Source organism: Myripristis murdjan, chromosome 21 (assembly GCF_902150065.1).
Source record: "Myripristis murdjan chromosome 21, fMyrMur1.1, whole genome shotgun sequence".
NCBI lineage: Eukaryota > Metazoa > Chordata > Actinopteri > Holocentriformes > Holocentridae > Myripristis > Myripristis murdjan.
The window spans coordinates 29,241,550-29,266,032 of record NC_044000.1 but is presented as its reverse complement, the minus strand read 5'-3'; the positions used below and the strand labels follow the sequence as shown (position 1 = coordinate 29,266,032).

Sequence of the window (24,483 nt, the reverse complement as noted above, 5' to 3'; positions counted from 1 at the left end):
TCTGCAGCAGGCATGTGGTCAGGAGCTAGAGCTATTACTGATTGTCCTGGTCGGCCACCTTCGACTTCCTGCCTTCAGAGCGCCGTCTAAGAATGCCTCAAATGAGAACAAAGAGAATGAGAAACTCGTTTGTCCCAGTGGGCATAAACTTGCTAAATTTGCACTGAGAATAGAGTTTATTACTGCACCTCATCAGGGAACCTACTCCAGTTTTCCCAGAGGGCATAAAACATGTCAGATTTGCACTTTAAAAATGCACTTTGCATTGGGAATCTGTCCCTTTCTTCTTTTCCCCTCTGTTGTATTTTCCTCTATGTGTTTTAACTTTTTAATGTACTGCCATAAATCATTGTGTTCCTACATTGTTATATGTTTTAACCCCTGGCTGCAGATGTAATTTCTCTTTGGGGACAAATAAAATTTGAATCGAATTGAACTGAATTTAAGACCCCACTTCAACCCTTAACTAAATGATGACTATTATAAACGTAGTTTTAAAGGATCCCACCAGTGATTTTGAATGTTTGCTACAATTTCCCCATATTTTACATTGCAACAAGCCATTTCGTACTAAAGATTTCACAACATATAATCAAAATCTCTCGATTTTCAATTTTTTTAATGAAGCAAATACCAAATACCTCTACTTCTGTGACTAACAAAATCATCACATTCATATCGTAGTGAAAAGAATGAAGACCAACAGCTGGAGAAAAGGGAGGAAAAATGATATGAGAGTTCTAAAATATGACTGCTTGCTTTGAGATAAGATTTGCAGAAACGTGAAGTTTATACATTTTGTAGATACCATGCTAACCACCCAATCACTGGTATGCTCCTTTAATTGAAGATATAATGTTGTACTTAAATATTGTTACGTAATAATTATTTAGCTAGTAATAATGTTTTTACTTGCCTTCATGCCACTGATATTTCACAGTTGTAGATGTTGCAGGGATATTTGTCTTGCCACTTGTGCCACTTAATGAAAAATCCTAATTCTTCGTAATCAGTCTCTCTGTGAGTAAAGACCCCGAAGTCCTTACATGAATATTCCCCATGTAAGTAAGTAAAGCCAAAGCTAATGCAAGCAAGGTAAAAACCAGTGCATTAGTTCTAGTCAAAAATCTGGCTGCAGCATTCCAGCTGTAAACCTTTTAAAGTGGCTTGACTGAGGCATGTAGAGAGGGAACTACAATAATCTAGATGTGAGAAAATGAAAGTGTAAACTAGAAGTCCAAGGTCAAGAGATTTCTGATTTTTGAAATGTTTCTTATTTGAGGAAAACAGGACTGGGTTAGCTTCATAACATGGAGGTCAAAAGACATACACTGGTCAAAGGTGATGCCGAGATTCTTAGTGGCAGATTTAATATTTGAGTGGAGAGGGCCAATAAACTGAACACCTGAGGTGGCAAGGTTATCAGGACCAATTAAAATAACCTCTGTTTTATCAGGGTTCAGGTGGAGGAAATTAAGGGGCATCCAATCTTTGGTGGGAATCAATCATGGAGGGAATAAAGTTGATCCAGGCTATTGGGTTGGGCTGAGAAATATATCTGTGTATCATCTGCATATGGCATGATTTGTCTTGAAAGTGGCTGAACAGATGACTCAGAGGAAGCATGTATAATGAGAAGAGGATTGGTCCAAGGACAGACCCCTGAGGTACTCTACACCAAGGACGCTGCTCAGGACACAAAATTGTTAATACAAACATTAGAATAATCTATTATTCAAATAAGAGTGAAACAAGTTTAATGCTGTACCGGAATTGCCAACCCAGTGTTCCAACCTATCAAGCAAGATAAAAATATGAAATTGGAAGAGAGAATTCACCATTATCAGCCTGCATGAGAATGGAAATTAATCAAAAAAAAAAAAAAAAAAAAAAAAAAAAAAAAAAAATATATATATATATATATATATATATATATATATATGGCCTTCAATCAGGTTCAGGAGCTTGTCTGCAATGATTTTTCCACAGATTTTGGATAAAAAGAGATGTTTTGTAATTTTAAAGACTAACTCATGTGGGAGGCTAACCCCAGCACAGGAGATGCATCTATGCACACAGCAAAACAAACTGAGTAATTTACTCCCACCCACACAAGGAGACATAACCAACATGAATGTACAGGTGTGCACACAGTGGGAAACACACACAGCTACAGTGCTTTGCAAAAGTATTCTGCTGCTTTGATTTGAAGTATTAGCCTCCCTGCTTTGGTTGGGTGCATTAAGGTCATGTAGATAGATAGTAAAAAATAGAGTAAAAAATGCTGATTATTTGCACTATGGCACTAAATTTAAGGCACTGAAATTTGTCACACCTTTTTTTCCAATCTTGGTAATTATATTGCCTGGTCCTGTATTTTGTTAATATTTTGTGACCCAGTCACTCGTGAAAAAGACAATTTATTAGTCCAACCTGTTTAAATAAAAGTTCATAAATGTTTGCACATTTCTTTCCACTTTGGTAGAGCAGAGTCCTTTGCATAGATATCCCCAATAATTATTGATTGATTTATTTATGTTGTCATATCAGCTTTTTTATCATTTTATTTCACAACGAAATGTGCAAACAGCCAACAGGGGTGAATACTTCTGCAAGGCTGTCAAATTCTTTTCGGCAGGAAGCTGGACTGGTGCCAACTAGCTCGTCTAACCTTGCTCTGCTCAGAGACAGAGTCGCTCCCGGTAGTGGTTCAGAAGTAAGGTTGAACAAATGAGTGTGAAAATAAATACATTCTCAGCCTGGCTTCAAAGATATCAGTAGAGTTTGACTCTTCCAAGAAAGGGGAAATTCGACTTGCTGCCTCCTGGAGAATAAGTGCCAGTTTTGAGGATTACATAACTCTGAATATTGAGGCTGGGCATCCAGATACAGATCCAGCTGATGATCCTAACACATAGTGTACCCCAACAAAATAGATGAACCACGTGAGTGATTGTCTGCTGTTTTCTGCTGTTTGGGTGTCACTTAATTATGACAACTAGTGAAAGAACAGGGAAGCTTGAGGATTTGTGAGTTTGTTGCGCCTGTAGTTGATTAAGCCCATTTTCTGGAGTGCAGCCAGCCAGCACTGAAGTCATTACCAAGGTGGGCAGATAACAACTGTCTCTGTCCTAACCTTTGATTCATTGTTCTGCTCTGTGCTCTCTGTTCTTTTGCACCAGCCACTAAACAAGCTTGTTTTGTGCTTTCAAGGCTGTCGACTCGGGTCGACATTGACCAGTTTGAAATTCAGCAGGAGTGTAGCGATTTGGTACCAAAACCAAAAAAAAAAATAAAACGTGATTCTGCAAGCTCTCAGCTCACCGAACTGTGCATGTGTGGTGAACCGCACCACAGATCTTTCAGGGTTTTTTTTTTTTTTTTTTTTTTTGTTAAGTTTACATTTATTTAGAGCTCCAAATCACTGTTTACGGTCTCAGAGGGCTTTACAGGCTCACAAGAAAAACAGGCCAACACTCCCTGACTTGACTTTCCTAGTGGGCAAAAAAACCTCCCCTAAAAACCCACAGATGAAAAAGGGAAAAATGGAAGAAATCTCAAGGACCACAGAGAGAGGAGACCCCTTCATGGCCAGACAGGTGTGCAATAGATGCAGACCCAGGGTGCAATGGGCAAAGCAAAAGCCTAGAAAAGCCTAGAAACTACATTTTCCACAAGCTGCATACAAAGGATTACTGTGACTAGGTGGCACAGCCTTTGCACAACATTAGCAAAAGCCCCATTCAACCTTTTGTGTTGATTTTTTGGCATTACATGGTAGAATTAGGAGTTAGTTCAGTTTTTTGTGATACAAATCGAACTGTGGTGCTAAAAACTCGCACACCAAGGCGTGTAAAACAGAACTGTCACACTCAGGATTCACTGGCAAACACATTTGACTGGTTTGCTCTAAATTATCATTCAATGCACAGTTCATTTGTGAACTGACCCGCCCCTAAGATAAGCCGTGGTCTTGCATGCAGAGGAGAATGGCCGTGTGTTTGGTGCTAACCCGTTAAACATGTGCTGTTCTGCATGCAGAGGAGCGGGTTTGGACGGTGGTGACCCACAACAGCACGGCTCCGGTCCGAGTGCGCGGCTCCTCTCCGCAGAAGCCTCACGTCATGAAGTTCAACTACAGCGCCTCGGCCGAGCAGCTGCGCGCCGTCATCACGGGGTCGGAGCAGTGCCAACAGGAAGTGGTTTACAGCTGCAGGAAGTCCCGTCTCTTCAACACCTGGGGTGAGCGTCGATGTTGTCTGAATACCAGAGGTTGAAATTTGCCCCTGAAGAATCCTGTTTGGCACAGTCGGCTAAGCAGACATTGGCATGGACCATTTATTACACGATATTTGTCCAAACCTCGTCTGTCTATTCCCTGTTATGTTCTGTTAACCGGTGCTTGTATGCAGGCACACGTGAAGCTGAATAATGCATCTTGTTTCTGAGACCCCTCCACCCCCCTCTCCCCTCTTCGCTCCACCAACCCCTGCAACACTCGCCCAACTATAAGCTCATCATTCATGAAAAATTGATGTGGCCATATCTCTTGGAGGTGAATACCATGTCAGAGCAGACAATAAACAAGTTTATTATGCCTTAAAAACAGGATCACTAATAGAAAAAAAACAGAAAAAAAGGGGGCTATTTTCAGCCCAGCAGATATGAAACAAAACATAATTGCTTTCATTGTTTACTTGAATGCTTCAGTAACTGCCACTGCCTTTTTTTTTTTTTTTTTTTTTTCCATTTAAACACAATGCACTGTAATTGGACCAGCATGATATCGGCACATTTGCTATGGCAAGATGGCAATAGGAGTAAGGAAGCACCTCACATGTATTTTCTAATAACATTGCTGCACCCACATACAGTAGACCACACTCACATATTGACACAGCTTCAACATGCGTTATGATGGCCACCCATAAAATTAAAAGCTAAACTATTCCTCATGATTTCCAGTTTATCACACAGCTGTTTATTTGAAAGATGCTCATCCTGATATGCAATCCATCTCCCTTTTACAGCAATCAAATCTGCCTTGAGTTTTAAGCGCCTACCAAAACCAATTTCCTTGCGATGACCTTAATCTAACTGGAAAACAAGGCAACACTTACTTGTCAGCTTGAAAGCAGATCTGTGGTGCTTTATGGCCCCCGTGTTGCAGAATTATTAACCTGGCCTCCGTCCCAGACACCCAAATCTATAATTATTTCCCGTCTCAAAGCGTTCCTGACATTAATGAAGAGGAAGCAACTTATTCAGAGTGATTCATACGAGCGTGTAAATGTAATGAAAGCATCATAATGTGGATGCGAGATTTTCAAAATATCAAGGTCAGCTGTTGGTCAGCTTTTCCAACTAATAACTCAGAAAGGGATAGTTCACTCATTTTCTAGGTAAATACTGGACTGTAGTGCATATATATTTTATTTATAGTACAGTTTACACGGAGTGAACTCACAGCCGTTTGACATGTTTCTTAATAGCATTTTTTGAGTGTTATATGCTGTTTTTATGACACAGGTTCATAGATTTGACAAGTGTTGATGTGCGAGGCGTGAGAGTAGTTTGCTCATGAAGCTGATTTGGCTCTGATAGCGGGTCAAAACTATCTGAAGTGCTAAATTAACTCCAGTGGGTGTAGGCTGACAGAAACAGTGACATTACGTTGATTTTTAATGCTCTGATTAAATTAACATACAATTTTGCGGTGAGTGATACAATACAGATTTGTGTAATTGATTACCTTTTTATTAATTGGTGATAAAATATATTACATAATTGACTGAATTATGTGTTAACAACACTCATAAGGTTAAAAAAAATAAGTTTTGAGTTGTTAATATTGAGCTATCAATTAATAATATTATTACTCATTATCATTATCATTATAACAGTCAGCTTGCTATTTATTAGATGTCATTAAATGCTAGAATATGAACTGTATAGATTCTGATGGTGTTAACATCATTCAGCTTTTTTTTTTTGTTTTTGTTTTTTGTTTTTTTTTTTGTTTTGAGTAATTTGGGATTTGGTTCGATTTGATTTGCAGCACTGAAAGAGCCTTTTTACGCACATTATGATCAAATTAATACGTGCAACAAGCTCAATTTCACCAAGGCATGATAGTCTGCACCGCCAGCCTGTTCTCGCGCTCTGAGGTCGCCTTTCACTTTTATTGGAAAAAATCTTTGAAGATGTAAACCAGCAATTAATCTTCATAGCACGTCTGATCATAATCTATAATTATGTTAACCAAGCTTCTAAAAAAAAGGTGAAACATCACTCAGTTTTCCTGGATAGGCAGAGGAAAGGAAACAGAGCTTAATCTTGTGTTAAGCAATATGATCGTCAAAAGTCACCATTAGTAGCTTCCCGGTTCTTTTTTTTTTTTTCGTTCAGGGGATGAACTAGTCCTTTTCTATTCCTCATTTGCAGCAGAAGTGGCAATTTTCTGCCGTTGAATGGATGCAGGGGAGACAGTGATGCGTTGAAGAGCCCCTGTCCGTTTAATGCAGGATTTGAAGCAGGGTCACTCAGACTGCTGCGGAAAATGAGCCCTGCCCGACTGACATCACTAAGGGGCTTCTTGACAAGCAACCCATGCCTTGCGATGCCAAGATACGCCCCATTACACTGCACTGAGAACTACCAACAGCTTATTCTCTGCCTCTCTGTTGCTCTGATGTTACTAATGCTATGCTGCAGATGGCACCCCGCTGTCCTGGTGGCTGGACGGGGGAGGAGAGAGGCGGACCTACTGGGGCGGCTTCCTGCCCGGAGTCCAGCAGTGCTCCTGCAGCCTGGAGGAGAACTGCATGGACATGAACTACTTCTGCAACTGCGACTCCGACGCCAACAAATGGTACGTAATGTTCACTCACTCACTCGCGCGCTCGCTCGCTCGCCAAAATGCGCCGAGAATGACTTTCCTCTTATCTTATCATGCCTTCCATCAGTATCTCTGATTGAACCACAACAGTGCAGGAGCAGTGGCATTGATATGAATTACTAGCCACTTCTTTTCCAATTTCCTTTCCAGATTGGGTGTTGCTGCTCTCTCTTTTTGTCATATGTTTTGGTAGATTTCTAAAGTGTCGTGTTGAGAATGTTTTCTGATTGTTCCAATCTCCCATCAGTTTGCTGCACTGCTCTTTTATTACAGGGCTAATGACACGGGAGTCCTCGCCTACAAGGATCACTTACCAGTGAGCCAGATTGTGATTGGAGACACCAACAGAACGGGATCCGAGGCCGTCTACCAAATCGGCCCTCTGCGTTGTTATGGAGACAGTAGGTGAACTGTTAAATGATTTACACAGCCACACATCCTTAAATATATTTTACTCATCATTACTTTTAAAATATTCAGCTTTGCTTTAGACACTCCGTAATGTTAGTCTACCATCTGTCTTTGTTATTGAAGCACACTCCATGTCAAACATCGCGCCTGTTCTTTGAGTCTGTGAAGTAGCTGTGAGGACTGCTTGCCGTTTTTTTTTTTCTTCCTTTTCTTTTCCCTTCTTTGTACATGTTCAAATGCTCCATTTTTCTTTTGACACTCAACCTTTCTCCCCTCATGGCTGTGTCAGCTGCTTTGACACAAAAGTCTTGACACCTGCCTATCAGAGAGAATCTTCAATGGATTTTCCTTGGCTTTCATTTCTGAAAGTTCAAGATTTCCTCTAAACCATGTCTCTTCTTCAGCAGTCTGGGAACACAGTGTACCGTGCGGACCCTCACATACAGACTTTCCTTTCCTCACCGGCTCTCTCAGAGTCTATGGGGTGCATATCCTTCTACCAGGAATCTCTCTACCTCCGCTTAACACACAATACCTGTCATGTGTCAAGTGATGGACACTTGGAGAGCGTTAATTGAAATATCTCAAGATTTACGAGCTGTGCAAGAATTTCATATAACCTAATCTTTTAGGAATGGTGTTTTTTTTTTTTCAGAATCATATAAGAGAAATTACAAAATCATTCAAGGGAAATGACAAAATCATATAAGAGAAGCAATTTTGCCGTCTCTCACCAAGCAGCCACCGTTAACAGGCCTGTTTTGACAGACAGCTTCAGTGGCAGCCTGATTTCATATAAAATCCGTAGATAACGATGTGTTAATTTAATTTTGAAAGCTACACGGCAAAAAACCTCTGTCTTAACAAGTCATGCCGTCTCATATTCTGTATTATGGCTTAGTAATAAAATTACTTAATTTTCCTTTCCTTCAGTCTATGTGGAATGGAGCCTCTTTATTGGCTGCCCTTTATCTCCTCTCTCCTGTTTCCTTTTCTTTTCTGTTCTTTTCTTTTCTTTTCTTTCAGTCTTTTTTCTGTTACTCTATATAGAATGAGCTTCCCTCTACTAGGATGTCATCCTCTCTCTACTTAACCTTGTCCTCTTACCTTTTTCCTTTCTTTTTTTTTTTTTTCCTTTTCTCTCAGAGTCTATCTGGAATGCTGCATCTTTCTACCAGGAGTCGTCCTACCTCCACTTCCCCACCCTGCAGGCAGAGCTCGGCTCTGACATCTCCTTCTACTTCAAGACCAGCGTTCCCTCAGGGGTGTTTCTGGAGAACCTCGGCCTCAAGGACTTCATCAGAGTCGAGCTCAGCTGTGAGTGAACATTCAAGATCTGCTCACAATAATAGGACATTTACAGCTTGTGGAAATCACGAAATAGCACTGCCAAGGACAAGGACATGGTTACAATAAATAGCTAAAAAGCAGGGCTGTATACATACACAGACATATGAGAAAACACACACACACACTCATACATGCTTTGTCAGGGGAGCCTTGCATCTATCCTCAGTAAGCACTGTGGAACTAACTATCCCGGAGAATTGTGAAGAAATTGAATGTCAAACCATGAAAACTAGGGACCAAGACTTTAAGAATACCACTGAAAATGCATTATGCAAGAGGCAGCGTTCCAAAAATACACACTCTTAAATGCACTTGAATATATCTGCATGCGCCCGGACGATGAATGATGGATGTGCCGATCATGTGATGGATGGCTTTGTTCACCCTGTCTGTCGTGTGTGTGGCCCCGCCGCCCTCCCAGCTCCCTCGGTGGTGACTTTCTCCTTCGACGTGGGAAATGGTCCGGTGGTCCTGGCCGTGAAGTCCCACGTCCCTCTGAATGACAGGCAGTGGCACTACGTGAGGGCAGAGCGCAACGTCAAGGAGGCCTCCCTGCAGGTGGACCAGCTCCCGCTCCGCTTCCTGGAGGCTCCGGCTGACGGACACCTCCGCTTGCGGCTCAACAGCCAGCTGTTTGTGGGTAGGCCTGGCCTCCGCCTGAGCTGGCTCGCCGAGAGAGTCATTGATTTAATTAAGCCGCTTTTAACAATGGCCTTCCCCCAGCACCAGTGTGGCGTGCTTATTTGTTAGCTATTTTAGCCGCCCATGGGCTATCTCAAGATTTACAGTGTCACGGATAAACACAGGGTCATGGTGTGAATTATAATGCTATTAATTTTTTTTTTCTCATATTCATTTTCATTACACAGTAACTTTCTGGTTATGCCAAAGAATTACACAGTTGAACGAGTTTAGAAATTCCCCATAAGCCTCTCAGAGATGAAATCTTTGGAGGCCATAAATTCTGATTTGTCATTCTTGGGCTCTGCTGTTACTCTGGGCTATAATGGCTTGAAAGGTCAGCCCAGCACTTTATCCTAATAGATATTCTTCCGTATTTGCATACTTAGTCTTAATGAGGCCTCACACACTCGAGTGCTTCCAGAGTCGCCTTAGATGCTTACTGGAATTAAATGAAGGCTTCTGGTAAATCCCCATCAGCCTTGACGGGAATTATGATTATTAAGTAGTCATAGATGCCGCGTGGCACAGTAGCAGGCGCTGTGGGCGACTAACGGCCGTTCTTCCTCCAGGGGGAACGGCGTCCCGGCAGAGAGGCTTCCTGGGCTGCATCAGGACTCTGACCATCAACGGCGTGACCTTTGACCTGGAGGAGAGAGCCAAGGTGACCCCGGGCGTGAGCTCCGGCTGCCCCGGCTACTGCAGCGGCTCCAGCAGCCTCTGCCACAACAGAGGGAGGTGCATCGAGAAGAGCAGCGGCTACGTCTGTGACTGCACCCAGTCGGCATACGGCGGGCCGGCCTGTAAAGAAGGTGGGTGCTGCCTCTGTCACGTCCAGCAAAAGCCAGCAGTGAAGAGGTTAAAGGCCCACACTGTACTCCAGATAATAAATAAAACGTTTGTTCAACAAGTGAAAATGACTGATGCACAACAGAACGGTTCCTCTAAACTCATAGTTGCTGAGACAGTTTGATCACATTTTTTATTTTGACCTGTTGCATCCGCAGTATGAACCAGACATGATATTTGCATGAGGGTAAAACTGGAGCACTGTCTCTTAAAAATTATATTCTCTTACAACTAAACTGCATTCCCAGTTATGTTCCATGACAAACAGATTTTCGTCATCGATTACGTTCGTTTGTAACGTATCACAAGAACATTTGTAATCCCTCAGTGTCAAGACCGTGCTAGGAGGCAGGTGGGGTGGCAGAGGGGTCAAACAACCGACTTTGACCCACGCACGTTCGAGTCCAGCTCGAGGCAACAGTGGTGTTTGTTTTTTGCATACGTTAGCATACCCATATTTTCTATTTTTTATATATTCCTTGTTTATAGTGTATATATTGCTTGCTGCTATTTATCATCTGTTTATACTGTAAATTTGCACATTGCCCACATCTATGCACATTGTATACACCTATGCACACTGTTTTTTTGCACATTGGGTACTTAGATCTCTAGTGTCATCTTTTATTCTTTATTTTTTATTTATTTAATCTTGTAATCTGCGGATACTGCTGAAAACTGTGAATTTCCTTCGGGATGAATAAAGTATCTATCTATCTATCCATCTATCTATCTATACGGTAACCAAGTGGTTTTTATGCCTAAACCTGACCTTTCCCTAACCATAACCAAGTGGTTTCAGTTGCAAAAGGTAATGAAACCAGCTAAGATGCCACCCGACATGATGTACAAGATCATGTGGATTAGAAATGTATTTGTGATCCATCAGAAACAAATGGAATCTGCAACAGGGTTTACAATTGAAGTATTTACAGTGGAGGAAATAATTATTTGATCCCTTGCCGATTTTGTAAGTTTGCCTACTGACAAAGAAATGAACACTCTATAATTTTAACGGTAGGTTTATTCTAACAGTGAGAGATAGAATACCAAAAAGAAAATCCAAAAAATCACTTAATATAAAAGACATAAACTGATTTGCATTTCATTGAGTGAAATAAGTATTTGATCCCCTAGCAAAACATGATGTAGTACTTGGTGGCAAAACCCTTGTTGGCAAGTGAAGAGGTCAGACATTGTAGTTGATCACCAGGTATACACACACATCAGCAAGAATTTTGGTCCACTCCTCTTTGCAGATCATCTCCAAATCCTTAAGGTTTCGAGGCTGTCATGTGGCAACTTGAAGCTTCAGCTCCCTCCACAGATTTTCTATGGGATTAAGGTCTGGAGACTGGCGAGGCCACTCCATGACCATAATGTGCTTCTTCTTGAGCCACTCCTTTGTTGCCTTGGCCGTATGTTTTGGGTCATTGTCGTGCTGGAAGACCCATCCACAACCCATTTTCAGTGTCCTGGCGGAGGGAAGGAGGTTGTCACTCAGGATTTTGCAGTACATGGCCCTGTCCATCCTCCTGTCGATGCGGTGAAGTCGTCCTGTCCCCTTGGCAGAGAAACACCCCCAAAGCATAATGTTTCCATCTCCATGCTTGATGGTGGGGATGGTGTTCTTGGGGTCATAATCAGCATTTCTCTTCCTCCAAACACGGCGAGTTGAGTTGATGCTAAAGAGCTCAATTGTGGTCTCATCTGACCACAGCACCTTCTCCCAAGCATTCTCTGAATCATTCAGGTGTTCATTGGCAAACTTCAGACGGGCCTATACATGTGCCTTCTTGAGCAGGGGGACCTTGCGGGCACTGCAGGATTTTAATCCATTACAGCATAGTGTGTTACCAATGATTTTCTTGGTGACCATGGTCCCAGCTGCCTTGAGATCATTAAGAAGCTCCTCCCGTGCAGTTGTAGGCTGATTTCTCACCTTTCTCATGATTATTGATACCCCACAAGGTGAGATCTTGCGTGGAGCCCCAGACCGAGGTCAACTGATGGTCATTTTGTGTTTCTTCCATTATCGAATAATTGCACCAGCAGTTGTCTCCTTCTCACCCAGCTTCTTGCTTATGGTCTTGTAGCACTTTCCGGCCTTGTGCAGGTCTATAATCTTGTCCCTGACATCCTTAGACAGCTCTTTGGTCTTGCCCATGATGGAGAGGTTGGAGTCTGATTGATTGATTCTGTGAACAGCTGTCTTATATACAGGTGACAAGTTGAGACAGGTGTCTTTTATGCAGGTAACAAGTTGAGATTAGTATCTATTATTAGTTGAGTATCTAATAGGTCTGTGGGAGCCAGAATTCTTAATGGTTGCTAGGGGATCAAATACTTATTTCACTCAGTGAAATGCAAATCAGTTTATATCTTTTATATAATGTGATTTTCTGGATTTTCTTTTTGATATTCTATCTCTCACTGTTGGAATAAACCTACCAGTAAAATTATAATAGTGTTCATTTCTTTGTAAATAGGCAAACTTACAAAATTGGCAAGGGATCAAATAATTATTTCCTCCACTGTAAGTCATGGTCAACTCTGAAAATTGCAGCAATGTGGAGTCCACTCACCTTGAGCATTCACATTATTTTGTTAGTCGAGACAGTGGCAGAGGAGGAGGAAGGTTCTGGTGGGATTCAATCCTTGGCGAGTACAACAATCTTAATTTCTATCTACAAATCCAACTCTTCATGTCACGCAGGCAGAGACTTTGTGGATTGGCCCGTTAAAGTGATAATGTGCCACATCCTCGGCTGTGGCGTTTCAGATCATTTGCTAATCAAGCAGCGTAGGCTGAACTGCGGCGTCTTTTCTTTGGATGCCTGTTGAGCAATGCAGCGTTTCTGTGGGCACGGCTCTTTTCTCCCTCAAATAACGAGGCGAACACCGGGCCCAAAGCCAAACTGCCGCTGCTGCTGACAGTAAAATGCACCACTCCCCGTGCACCAGCGGATTTCTGCCTGATGCGAGATGTTTAAACCAGCAAACCTAAAAGTTTTCATAAACTGAGTATGGGTTAGATCACGACGGTGCTATCAGCTGGCAATAGAGAGCAGCAAACAGACACTTATTTATATTAAAATGTCTCAGCTTGTTACCTGAAAGCATCTCATGGCCGTATAGCAGAGTGAGCAGAGCTGATCATGCCCACTTTTCTGTTCCTATTGACTTTTGTTGTTGACAGAAAAGTTTTCCTCCCCATATTTTCTGTGATGTATTTGTGTGATATCGTTTCTAAGCCAGACAGTCTGGGCCCGAATAAAAATCACTTGATGTATTCTTTTCATATTTGATTTTTTTTTTTCCTGCATATATTTTCACTGAGCCTGTGAATGCATCTTTCTACAAGAAAAAAAAAATGAAGGAGTGAAGGATTCCTGCCCCTCAGTGAGAAACTATATATAATCCTGACTAATCTATAACGTATGCTCTATTGAGTTTTTTCATATCCATTGTCTGTTTGTTCAAATGTTGGAGGCCGTGATGTTCGATTGCTTCCACATTCTGTTTGCCGGAAGTCATGACATATTATGAAACTAGAAAATCACACCAAGTCCTGCAGACAGTGTGCCCAGGCAGCACTCTGATCATTCAATGTATTCAAAAGAATAAGTTTCAGCAAGAGCAGGGAAGTCTGGGACAGGAATACGTTCTGCTCATTGGACCCATTTTGCCATCATGGCTGATTTTCAGTATCAGACCGAGTTACACCAGTATTGTGTCGGCTAAGGGAAGTGTCTGAGGTTGGCTGGTTTTTAATATTTGGTTTGGGATGATCACAAATATTCAAAAATGTTAGACGGTTATTCCTCCTGTCTGGACAAGATGAGAAAGATGACCGACTGCAGCTGCTGGTCAGGTCAGGATTATAGGGCAGGATCTCAATGTTCCTCCCATGCAGATTTATTATTGCAAACAGATCTATTGAAAAAATGAAACATGATTCACCATGTTTACATGCAATAAACAACAGATTATTGTGAGTATTTGATTTATGACAGGAAACCCAGGGACACGTTTCCATGTGTTACCTTACTCTGAAATGATGTAAACTGCATTCTCAATCATGCCAAGGGGGAAATGTATTTTGTCTCAGATTATTTTTGTTTTGTTACCTTTAGCCACCAAAACTACTTGGTAAAGGTCAGAGAAAGGTTATGTTTAGGCATAAAAAAACAACTGGTTATGGTAAAATACCATAATTCACATAACATAAGTCACATTATGTTATGTGACAGGTAATGTTTGCAACAAATGAACACCCACCTTCCTCTTATATTAGTGTCGTCATAAAAGCTAAGGGGTTACAAACAAATTTGTGATTCATCAGAAACAAACGTAATCCATGATGAAACACGTTCCCCTCAAACCTCAGATGAGAATGCAGTTTAGCTGGATGGGAAAGTTATTTTCAGGAGGCAGGGCTCTGTACATGCTCACCAGTGATCGCCTGGACGTTCCCTGGCTGCTTCAGCGGTGCTTCAGCCGGAGGAGGGCACCTGTCAGCCAGCCTCTGAGGAATTCCCCACTGGGGGCGGCAGATGTGTTTTTGTTTCCTTGTATTTTCTTCAGATATAACGCTGGCATCAAATTATTAAACAGTCTTCAGTGGCCATGTGCAGCATGTAGTTTTTACTCTCCCGGGTGTTGCACAGCGTCTATTTATTGTGTCTGCCGTGTCTCTGCGTGGCTTCGCATGCTGTATAATTCAGCTTGCTGTCTGTCTTTGTGTCCCTGTGTGTGCAGAGGTATCGGTGTCCTTCGACAGAGAGTCCTCGGTCACCTACACCTTCCAGGAGCCCTTCTCAGTGATGCAGAACCGAAGCTCCCAGGCCTCCAGTGTTTCCAGAGAAAGCAGCAGGTTCAGGGAGGATATGGCCTTCAGCTTCCTCACCTCCCAGAGCCCAGCCATGCTGCTGACTGTCAGCACCTTCAGCCAGCAGTACATCGCCGTCATCCTGGCTAGGAACGGTACGGACACAGGGGTTTGACGTTTTAAAGCGAGGCAAAGAAAAGCATCTTCCCTTTTATTTATGTACAACAGTGCTTAGTATTAGTATAAAGAATTGATTTTGAATATGGATCGGCCCTTATCCATCAGTCTGGTCATCTCCCTGTCCACCATGCACATTATCTCAAACACCACTGGTCAGATTTTGACTATATTTTGGGGAACGATGGGTGCCCTTGGTATATTCTTGTGTTGTGATGAAAGGGATACAACATTTGTTTTGTTGCCTGTACAGTGTCTTGGGTACTGCCGAGTATAATGTCACGAAAATCATCTGACTTTCACCCACCCAAGCTGTTTTTTGCAAACATTATGTTACGGTAACCAAGTGGTTTTTACACCTAAACGTGATCTTTCCCCAACCTTAGCCAAGTGCTTTCGGTGGCAAAAGGTAAGGAAACCGGCTAAAATGCCACCGAGCATGATGTACAAGATCATGTGGATTAGAAACAGATTTGTGATCCATCAGAAACTAATGGAATCTACAACAGGGTTGAAAACTGAAGTATTTAAGTCATGATCATCTCTGAAAATTGCAACAATATTTTTCCTCTCAACATATTGCTGGATACTGTGAAGTATAATTTCATGAAAATCAGTGGGATTGTATTATTGTGAAGCTCTGGCACTGATTGGCCTAAGGGAGGGGCACTAAAACATTTGTTTACTCTTTTCTGATTGGACAAAAGGGGGACTACATGATTTGTGTTTGCTGTTACCATGTTATTTATTTATTTTTTTTATTTATCGTCCCTATCTTAGAAACTAGCTTGTCATCAGTCTATTTGCCTAGCTGTCTGCAGGTTTACACAAACCAGTTCCATTTTCATTTCTCAGATTTTACACACGACTTACACAGTTGTCCTGGATCTGTCCTGAGTCTTTGCTCAGGTGCTGCACAACAGTGTTGAGAGGGTTTTAAGACCCTCGTGACTGTGGATTGTGTTTTCAGGGAGTTTGCAGATCTGGTATCGCCTCCAGATGGACAGAAACTCAGACGTGTTCAGCCCGTCCCTCAGCAGCCTGGCAGACGGACGCCTGCACCGCATCCGCATGCACCGAGAAGGCAAAGATGTCTATGTACAGGTGAGCAGCGTTTGGCGCGATGAGATACACAGAGAGGCACTTAAGAGCTCAAGCACTTAATCTCATGCAAGGATAGAAAATAGTGTACCTGTGTTAATCTGTGATACAAATGGGATTTAACACACACTAATACGTAATAAGAGGGTTTTGGCGAAGATCATAAACCATGAACGGATCAAGAATAACGCTGGACAGGACAAAGTGACAGCCTGACACAAAGAACTTGTACAGTTATTGAATAATTATGGATGCAGGAGCCAAGCGCGGTCATTTTGCATGATCACATGGCTTGTTTTCCTCTTCCATATCAAGTGTCAAACATAAACCCAAATATGTTCGCAGGATATCCTGTGGCCCAAAAGGTCATCATGTTGATTTAGATCGCTCTGCCTGCCTGAATCTCCTGCGCAGGAGAAGGTCTGGAGAGGTTGGATGATGTTTTAGCACGAGCAGGGGCCACGGGCAGATGTACATGTTTGTTAAATTTAGATTGCGTGGAAATGGATTTCACACATCTCACGCACACGATAACTGACCTACCTTCAGAACAAAAATGTGATGAGGCGTTCGGAGCTCCTGGGCAGGAAACGTGGGATGAGTCTGGAAGAACTGAAAGCATGTCTGTGTTCCTGCAGCAGCTGCAGCACAAACGTGTTTATTAACAGTTAATGGTCAAAAAATAAATAAATGTGAGTTTTTTTGTGTGTGTGTTGTCATGCGGACGTTTGTGTTGATCATGTTTCTGAGAGACGAATGTGAGCGTGAAATCATTTTAGCGGCCTGAGCTCATTACATAGTGCACGCATTCATATCTGACATTAAGCAAATCCCCCTTCGTACTGGTTATTTCCTGTTTTGTACAGTAAAACACTGCGAGGCACAAGGGGAAATGAGAGAGGAGTGCGTGCTAAAAAAAGAAATCCATGCATTTAATTCAGTTAACAATAATTGATCTTCCGTGTTTTTCAAATACCTCATACCTCGTTCCTATTTATCATTTAATGACTTGGTCCTTTTTCAGTGTTTTGCTGACTACTTTTGGTGATTTCCTGCAACAAATGAAAACCTGTGTTATTTGTATTATCAATGGACTGAAATCACTTTTTCCATGCTGATACCGATACAGAGTGTGCAACTTGATACTGAGTACTGAACAGTGTAGGCTTGGACCATTAATTTGGCATAATTGGACATGTAAAATCACACTTTTTTCCCCAAAATTTGAGAAAAACGAGCTTCTGTGTGCCAAAAAAAATGCAGAAAATCAAGGCAGTTTGCTATTATTTCTGAGATGTTACTCAGGTCTTAGCTAAAATCTTTAATGTGATACTTTTTTTCAGCCCATGCATCAACTAAAATATATTTCTATTTTTTTTTTTTTTTTGTCGCTCAGTTTGATGTTATCATTGCATTGTAACACAGTAAACAACACGGATCTCATTGCAAAGCCGTGTATGAATTCACCCACCAGCATGTATTTTTAATATTGTGACCTGATTGTTTACTTTATGTTTTCGGTCCATTACTCTCAGTCCTTGGGGAAAAAAGATAATTAAATCGTTAATTGCAGTTATTTGTGCGCCGGTAATTGTCTTTACAAAGTGTTGTCATGATGGCCGACGCATCGCTACAGGCACACGCACACGCCGGTTAGCAGCCAGGCGTGATGCGGCTGCGAGTTTCCCTCACGGCCTCTCACCGCCGTGTTTTCACTCTCTCACTCATCCAGATTGACAAGGACACGGACCTCAGGTACAGCCTGTCATCCGACGCCGAGTTAATCTCAATCAAATCGCTGACTTTGGGGAAAGTCACAGGTGAGGCCCTATGAGGAATGAAGAGGACATTTTGGTTGATGTGCTTTGAAATGATGAAATGTCAAACTGTACCGCTGCATTCAATTTTTTTTTTTTTTTTTTTTTCACACTTAATGATGAAAATGAAATGGTTGTGGCTTTGATAAAGAGGCTGCTTTTGTGATAAATTACAGTTCAGTGTTAGCCAGGGAAAAGGGGGCAGGTACATGACCGCACATATCATAAAACACGATTTCCGTTTTTAATAGATTTAATGTTTTCCAGTATTGTCTTTATGGCCGGCGAGCTGGTGGGAGTGAAGCTGCTGATCTGCTCTCACTCAGATATTGTTCCTATCTAATCAGGCCCTTTTCGACCACATGGTATGAAGAAATGTTGCATTCAGCATTATCACTTTACTCATTAATCAGAAGCTAAATGAAACTCTTAAGTAAATCATGCCTCATTTGTTGAACACAGACTCACAATAGCTCAGGGAGCGAGCAAATCTATGCTAATTGACAACATCATTTGCATTTCAAAGCAACGGTTTCCATCCAGAGGTGTCTCTCGTTTAAACAAAGCTCAACTCGTGGCGAAATGCGGTTTGCGGCGAGATCTTTTCGAGAGCCGAGCGGACCGGGCTCCGGTCAGCGAGGAGGGCTGCGTAAGTGCACCGCACACTCACTGCCATTTACCAAAAAAAAAAAAACATTTCTCTAAAAAAAAAAAAAAAAAAAAAAAACACAAATAAAACAAGCGGCTGGAGCAGTGAAATATCTGCAGCTCGCCAGAGTGTGACTTGAAAAATCATGAGTGAAAATAACGGGTAGTGAACCACTTCCACACTGAAATACATTTCTCAAATCAGGGCTATTATTAAAGAAGTCACTGTAATTTTCCCACCATGCCGAAGGAACGCCGGCGCTATCTTTGAGCCGTATCCGGTACGCACAGCGCCGTGTTCATTTGACTCCAGCACAACAACACCCCCACCCCCAGCCCCCACTGCTTACAATGTGTTCTCCAAAGGATCAAAGGAAAGACATTTACCTTCTTGGCTGGGTGAGGTCTCCCAGGGATCTATTAAGTTCAAATGAATGCTGGTGCCCAACAAAAAAAGACCCCCTTATAAACATGGTGACGGTGATTTACAAGTTTTGGGGGGGGGGCTGGCAGGGGGTTGCATGCTACTCCCTCTAAATTACCCGCTCTGGGAAAATGATAGTAATTATAGATTTCATACCAATTAGATAAAAGAATCTGGAAAATAGCATGCAGTGGAATTTGACCCGTACGCTCGCTCCAAATCCATCACACGAGGAAACAAAAGCAATAAGCCGCGCCGCTGCCGCCGCCGCCGCGGAGGTGATAACCGGACACGCCCACGCATTTCTCGCTCACGTTTCCATTTAATACTCTCCTTTCAACTTCTAAGAGCAAAAAGCACGCAGCCCTGTGAATCTTCCCCATTCATTTATTTAAAGGTGACGGTTACATCCTTACACTATTAAAGCAGCCGCCGTGATTAAAAGGCGAGTGATGAGGACCATTTAAATAAATGTACATCCGAAGCCTGATTTCATTTGCATACATCTCATGTGCGGTAATTAGAGAGCGCCACGGTGAAATCAGCAAGGACAGGATGGTGGGTTTGGATGGGACGCGCATCTTCCAGCGCCAGCGAGGGATTAGATTGTGGGGGGGCGATGAAATTCAAATCAGATTCCTAAACTGCCCATGCAGCGACGGCTAATTTGTCGTAATATTTCATGCCGTGCTCCTCGGCGGCTAAATCGATAAGAACGATGAAGCTTGTTTTTTTTTTTTTTTTTTTTTGGTTTTTGTTTTGCACCCAGGAGTCGATGGTTTCGATGAGGAGGTGAGACAGGCGGGATCCAGAGGGTTCGTCGGCTGCCTGTCGTCCGTCCAGTTCAACCACGTGGCGCCACTGAAGGCGGCGCTGCTGAACCGGGGCAGCTCTCTGGTCAGCGTGCGAGGCCAGCTGGTCGAGTCCAACTGCGGCGTGCTCGCAGACTCAAAGACATCAGGTTAGTTTTTTTTTTTTTTTTTTTTTTTTTTTTTAGTTTTGAGTCTTTATTGTATATATTTAGCCTTTATTCTATTTTATTTATCTTTATTATATGTTTCTACTGTTGCTTTCCCTGGTTGGGATGAATAAAGTATATCTATCTTTCTATCTATCTATCTATCTAGTGCTCAGCCACATTCTCTACAACACCAAACCCGCTCTCTCAGTCTCTGGTTGTGTCGTTGAGTCTGACAAATTAATGTCATACCTGTGTGATGTTGTTGTTGTTATGTTGTTGTTTTTTTGTTGTTTTTTTTTCTCTGATTAAAGGTGTCTCTTACTTTTCAATTCTTGGCGTGATGCTTAAATTTGTTTCCCTGAAAGAGTGTGTTTGCTCCGGCAGTGTCGTCCTCTCAATTTTACGCCAGGGAAGAAAATAACAACACCATTTCCAATGACGGAAATCTAATTTTGACACCTAAACTAGAAGCACGAGATTATTTAGGCATGAAAGTAAACCACAAAATAGGAAAATTTCTGGAGCGAGTAGCTGCTCTGCTCCAGTCTTCATGACAGTCTTTTTTGGGGGGGGGGGCGTATTGAGCAATTAAACATCAAGTATTTTCCCCCAAATGGACATATACAACAAAAGTGTTTCCCCAATTGTGTTTTTTTTGTTTGTTTTATGTTCATCTTTTTTAGTGTTATTATTATTATTATTATTATCCAAGCCCCACACCACACCCTCCTCTCGTCCCAAACAAATGAGATGAACTAATCAATTTCTTGTGATGTCGCCTCTCAATATTTCCCAATGATCTGCCACCGGATCTCTCAGAGACCGTCGACAGAGGCAAGGAGCCATTAAGAAATGCTTCACAAAGCAACTCTGCAGTAATTGGAGGTGAGTTTGCCGATTCCGAGTTGTTAAAGTGCTCAATTGCCAAAGTCAGTCTCCTGTGAAATGAGCTCAGCTATCTCTGCCTCATGTGCTCTCTTCCAACATTTCCTTAGAATAATGTGTGTCTGTCATGACAGGATAACATGCCACAATTTAGGCATTTCCAACACTGGAGAGCAGCTTCCTAAGTAATTACACAGGAGGGATGTTATTTGCACTGTAAAGTAAAAGGTCTTGTAAATTGACTTTCAGTCAGATATGATTGTATTCTATGGAGATAATGGATTGATTGTCGGCGGACAAAGAGAAGACCAAATAGCTTTCCCAAATACAGTTTTTCACAGTGGAAAGCCCATTTGTTCAATTATTTATTACCAAGTGTTATTTCTTTGTGCTGGCGGGCTCAGCGGGCAGCGCTGTGGTCTCGCAGCGAGAAGGTCCTGGGTTTGAATTTCGGCCCCGCTGCTCCCCGTCTGGGGTTCGCATGTTCCCTCCATGCAGGTTTCTGCAGGCGCTCCCATTTCCAAAAATATGCAGGTCATACCCCTGTCCCCACACACACACACACACACACACACACACACTTCTTGGTTTGCCTCACAAAGACCATTAGAGGTCAAAACGCTGCACGGGAGCATCATGCGGCTGTGGGTATTTATTTTTATGGAGCCATCATTTAATACCAGTCACCGTTTTTTTTTTTTTTTGACTGTGCATATATTACAGTTACGCAACATGCAGTTACTAACCACCATAAAAGCCCCGTGGTACATTTGCTAGTATGCACTTACAATGAGTCAGTCATTATTAGCTCATGAGACGTGATGATTGGCTGGCTAATAAGCTGACATTATCTATCAGCGGCGAAATGGCTGGTTAATGCATTCAGCTGTTCTCAGCCACTGCCATGCAAACGCTGACAACCTTCAATATGGCTGCCACAGAGTACAATATGTCATATGAAACACCCAACGCTCCTCCATACTGTTGCAGCGGCTCACACACCGGGGCGGGGAGCTTTCAGCAGAGGAAAAAAATGATCGTAGGGCCTCTGTTTTCCTTAGTTTGCTCTCCTTTTTTCATTTTGTGGTGAAATAATGAGTCATTTTAAGCCTGTAGCCTTTTTTTGATAATTAATGACATCACTTGAAAGGGGAAAATCATTCTTTAGTTGAACTGTTCAGTGCAAAAAAAAAAAAAAAACCCTCCATTCTCAAAATCTCAAGTCATTTAGTCTCACATTCAGCGTTATAATCTTATTTTTCTCAAGTGACGAAAAATCTGCCGGTGGGATGAGATAATCCGGCTTGTTTCCAGTGCAGTTTCACTTGTTTTTTTTTTCCCTTTTTTTTGTGAACACTTACAAATATTCTCAAACAATGCACAATAAGTCTGATGAGCCCACCAGGATTAAGAAAATGACACTTGGTTCAAGAAAAACTTTAGAAACAAGTTGATCATCTTTGCAAACAAATGGGATTATTTTATCCCCCTGTCAGATTTCACTTGTTGGAAGAAAAACTTCCAAAAAAAAGACTTTGCCTCTGGTTGTGAGACTAAATTGCTCGTTAAGATGGAGATGCACACCTGTCTGCCCAGGAACGGGCTCTCCTCGATCTGTGGTCCTTCTCAAGATTTCTTCCATTTTTTTTCGTGTCACAGCTGTTTTTTTGGGGAGATTTTTTTTCCTTGTTTTTTCCTCTCGCTATGAGGATTAAGTCAGTGGTTCTCGTCCTGTCTGTTATAAACCTGTGGGCATGTAAAGCCCTTTGAGACTGGAAACCGTGATATTGGGCTTGAACCTTTTTAGTGTTTGTCACTGTGAATATGCAGCCTGGGACGTGGGTTGTGGGTCAGCACTGGTTTTGTTTTAAGCAGAAAAGGTTAAGAACCGCTGGCATACACACATGATGCCTTGTGCATACCGTTAACGTGACACTAATCTGTATAACACTAATGTGGCTGTCCTGGCTGCCCCTCAGGTGTGGTGACGGCGGTGGTCTTCATCACGGTGTGCGTGCTGGCGGTGGTGACCCGCTTCCTGTACCAGCACCGGCAGGCCCAGAGGAACGCCAGCATCAAGGAGAAGGAGCACAGACACAACATGGAGACAGCGTACCGGGCAGAGCTGCACCTCCACAACCCGGTCAGGGACAACATGAAGGAGTACTACATATGACGGACACGCCGCCGTGCTCAGCCAAGCCTTTTAGCCATCGCTTACCTCTCTTGTGTTTTGTCCAGCTGTCTACACAGGACAAGGTCCCTGGCCTTTTTTTCTTCCCAGGAAGAAACGACTGTCTCTGATAGTAAAAACGTGGGAAGAGAGGGGAACCTCCCCGCCCCCACCTTCTCATTTGTGTGTAGATTCTCAGTAGGACAGGATTTTTAGCTGATGATAACGGTCTGTCTGTCCGGCCCGGCCCGGCCAGCGCTGGCAGCAAGGGTGAGAGACGGTGCGGCAAGAAAATGAGACATATGGGTACAGTGCAATGGATCTGTCCTCCGGGAACAGCAGACGACCCTGGGCAGGTTGGCAACATAATGGATGAAATATATAAATGGTCCCTCAGGTTTCTCTGGGAGCAACAGAGGAAATGATGGACAGCGGTGGATATGTGGATGGGAATGGCAATCCATGACAGGAATCCCAATCATAAAGCTCAAGCAGGTGAAAGAAGCCATTGGAAACAGAGTCCGAGAACTGCGCGCAGGACCGGAATCGGAATCGGAAGTCCGACGCCTCGCAGTTTCCAGTTTTTCAAAGCAAATCTGGCCAGCGACACCGACGCACGTCCGCTGTCATCCTCAAAGAAGCACCCACTCCTCACCAGTATTGTAGACGTTTAAAAGTTTAAGGCCATATCTCAAATGTTTGGTGACAAGAAGAATTGCATACAGAGATGTCTTTCTGAACGTAGTCGAAAATCTGAATAGCTCCTTGTAAAGTCGGCAGGTTTGCCTGTAATGTTTGACTTGGTTTTCCTTTTTTCGTTAGTCCCTCCAGCTTTTTTCAGACTGTGGGCTGGATGGTTTCTTGGCGAGGGGTGTGTGAACGATAACGTAGTAAAGTGTACAGTAGCATCTGCTGTCTGTCCCCTTGCACAGAAAAAGAAAATCTCATCAAATCCCACTCGAGTGATTCCCGGTCGAGGCTCAGAGGCATGTTCTAAGAGCTACAATTAAAAAAAAAAAAAAAAAAAAAAAAAAAGACATTTTCTGTATTTTGTCTGTGCTTATCTCTATTTTTTTTCATTCTTTTGCGCTTCATTTTCTTCTCTTTCTCTGATAAAAGTGATTGTGTTTCAACGTTCTTTTGCATTCGGTATAGTTTTATTCCGTTTTGCCTTTTCTTTTTGAGGTTTCACCAGGTTCCCTGTGGTTGGTAAATGGATGTTTGGCAGTGTTTGACAGATGCTTCATGGCTTTGTTTTGCCTGTCAGGACCGCGGGC

The 24,483-nt window shown here is 42.5% G+C and overlaps 1 protein-coding gene across 1 annotated transcript in view; it reads left to right on the top strand.

Annotated features, from left to right (window-relative positions):
• LOC115380096 (contactin-associated protein-like 5) overlaps positions 1-24,214 on the top strand; it is a 103,610-nt gene extending 79,396 nt beyond the window's left edge. Inside the window, exons 13-24 of the mRNA XM_030081147.1 lie at positions 4,042-4,242; positions 6,715-6,871; positions 7,172-7,299; positions 8,456-8,626; positions 9,081-9,299; positions 9,913-10,152; positions 14,951-15,175; positions 16,168-16,301; positions 18,031-18,118; positions 19,957-20,148; positions 20,968-21,033; positions 23,013-24,214. Coding sequence (XP_029937007.1) covers positions 4,042-4,242; positions 6,715-6,871; positions 7,172-7,299; positions 8,456-8,626; positions 9,081-9,299; positions 9,913-10,152; positions 14,951-15,175; positions 16,168-16,301; positions 18,031-18,118; positions 19,957-20,148; positions 20,968-21,033; positions 23,013-23,209 — 2,018 coding nt within the window. The 3' untranslated portion in view covers positions 23,210-24,214. The remainder of the gene's footprint in view (positions 1-4,041; positions 4,243-6,714; positions 6,872-7,171; positions 7,300-8,455; positions 8,627-9,080; positions 9,300-9,912; positions 10,153-14,950; positions 15,176-16,167; positions 16,302-18,030; positions 18,119-19,956; positions 20,149-20,967; positions 21,034-23,012) is intronic.
• The last annotated feature ends 269 nt before the right edge of the window (positions 24,215-24,483 follow it).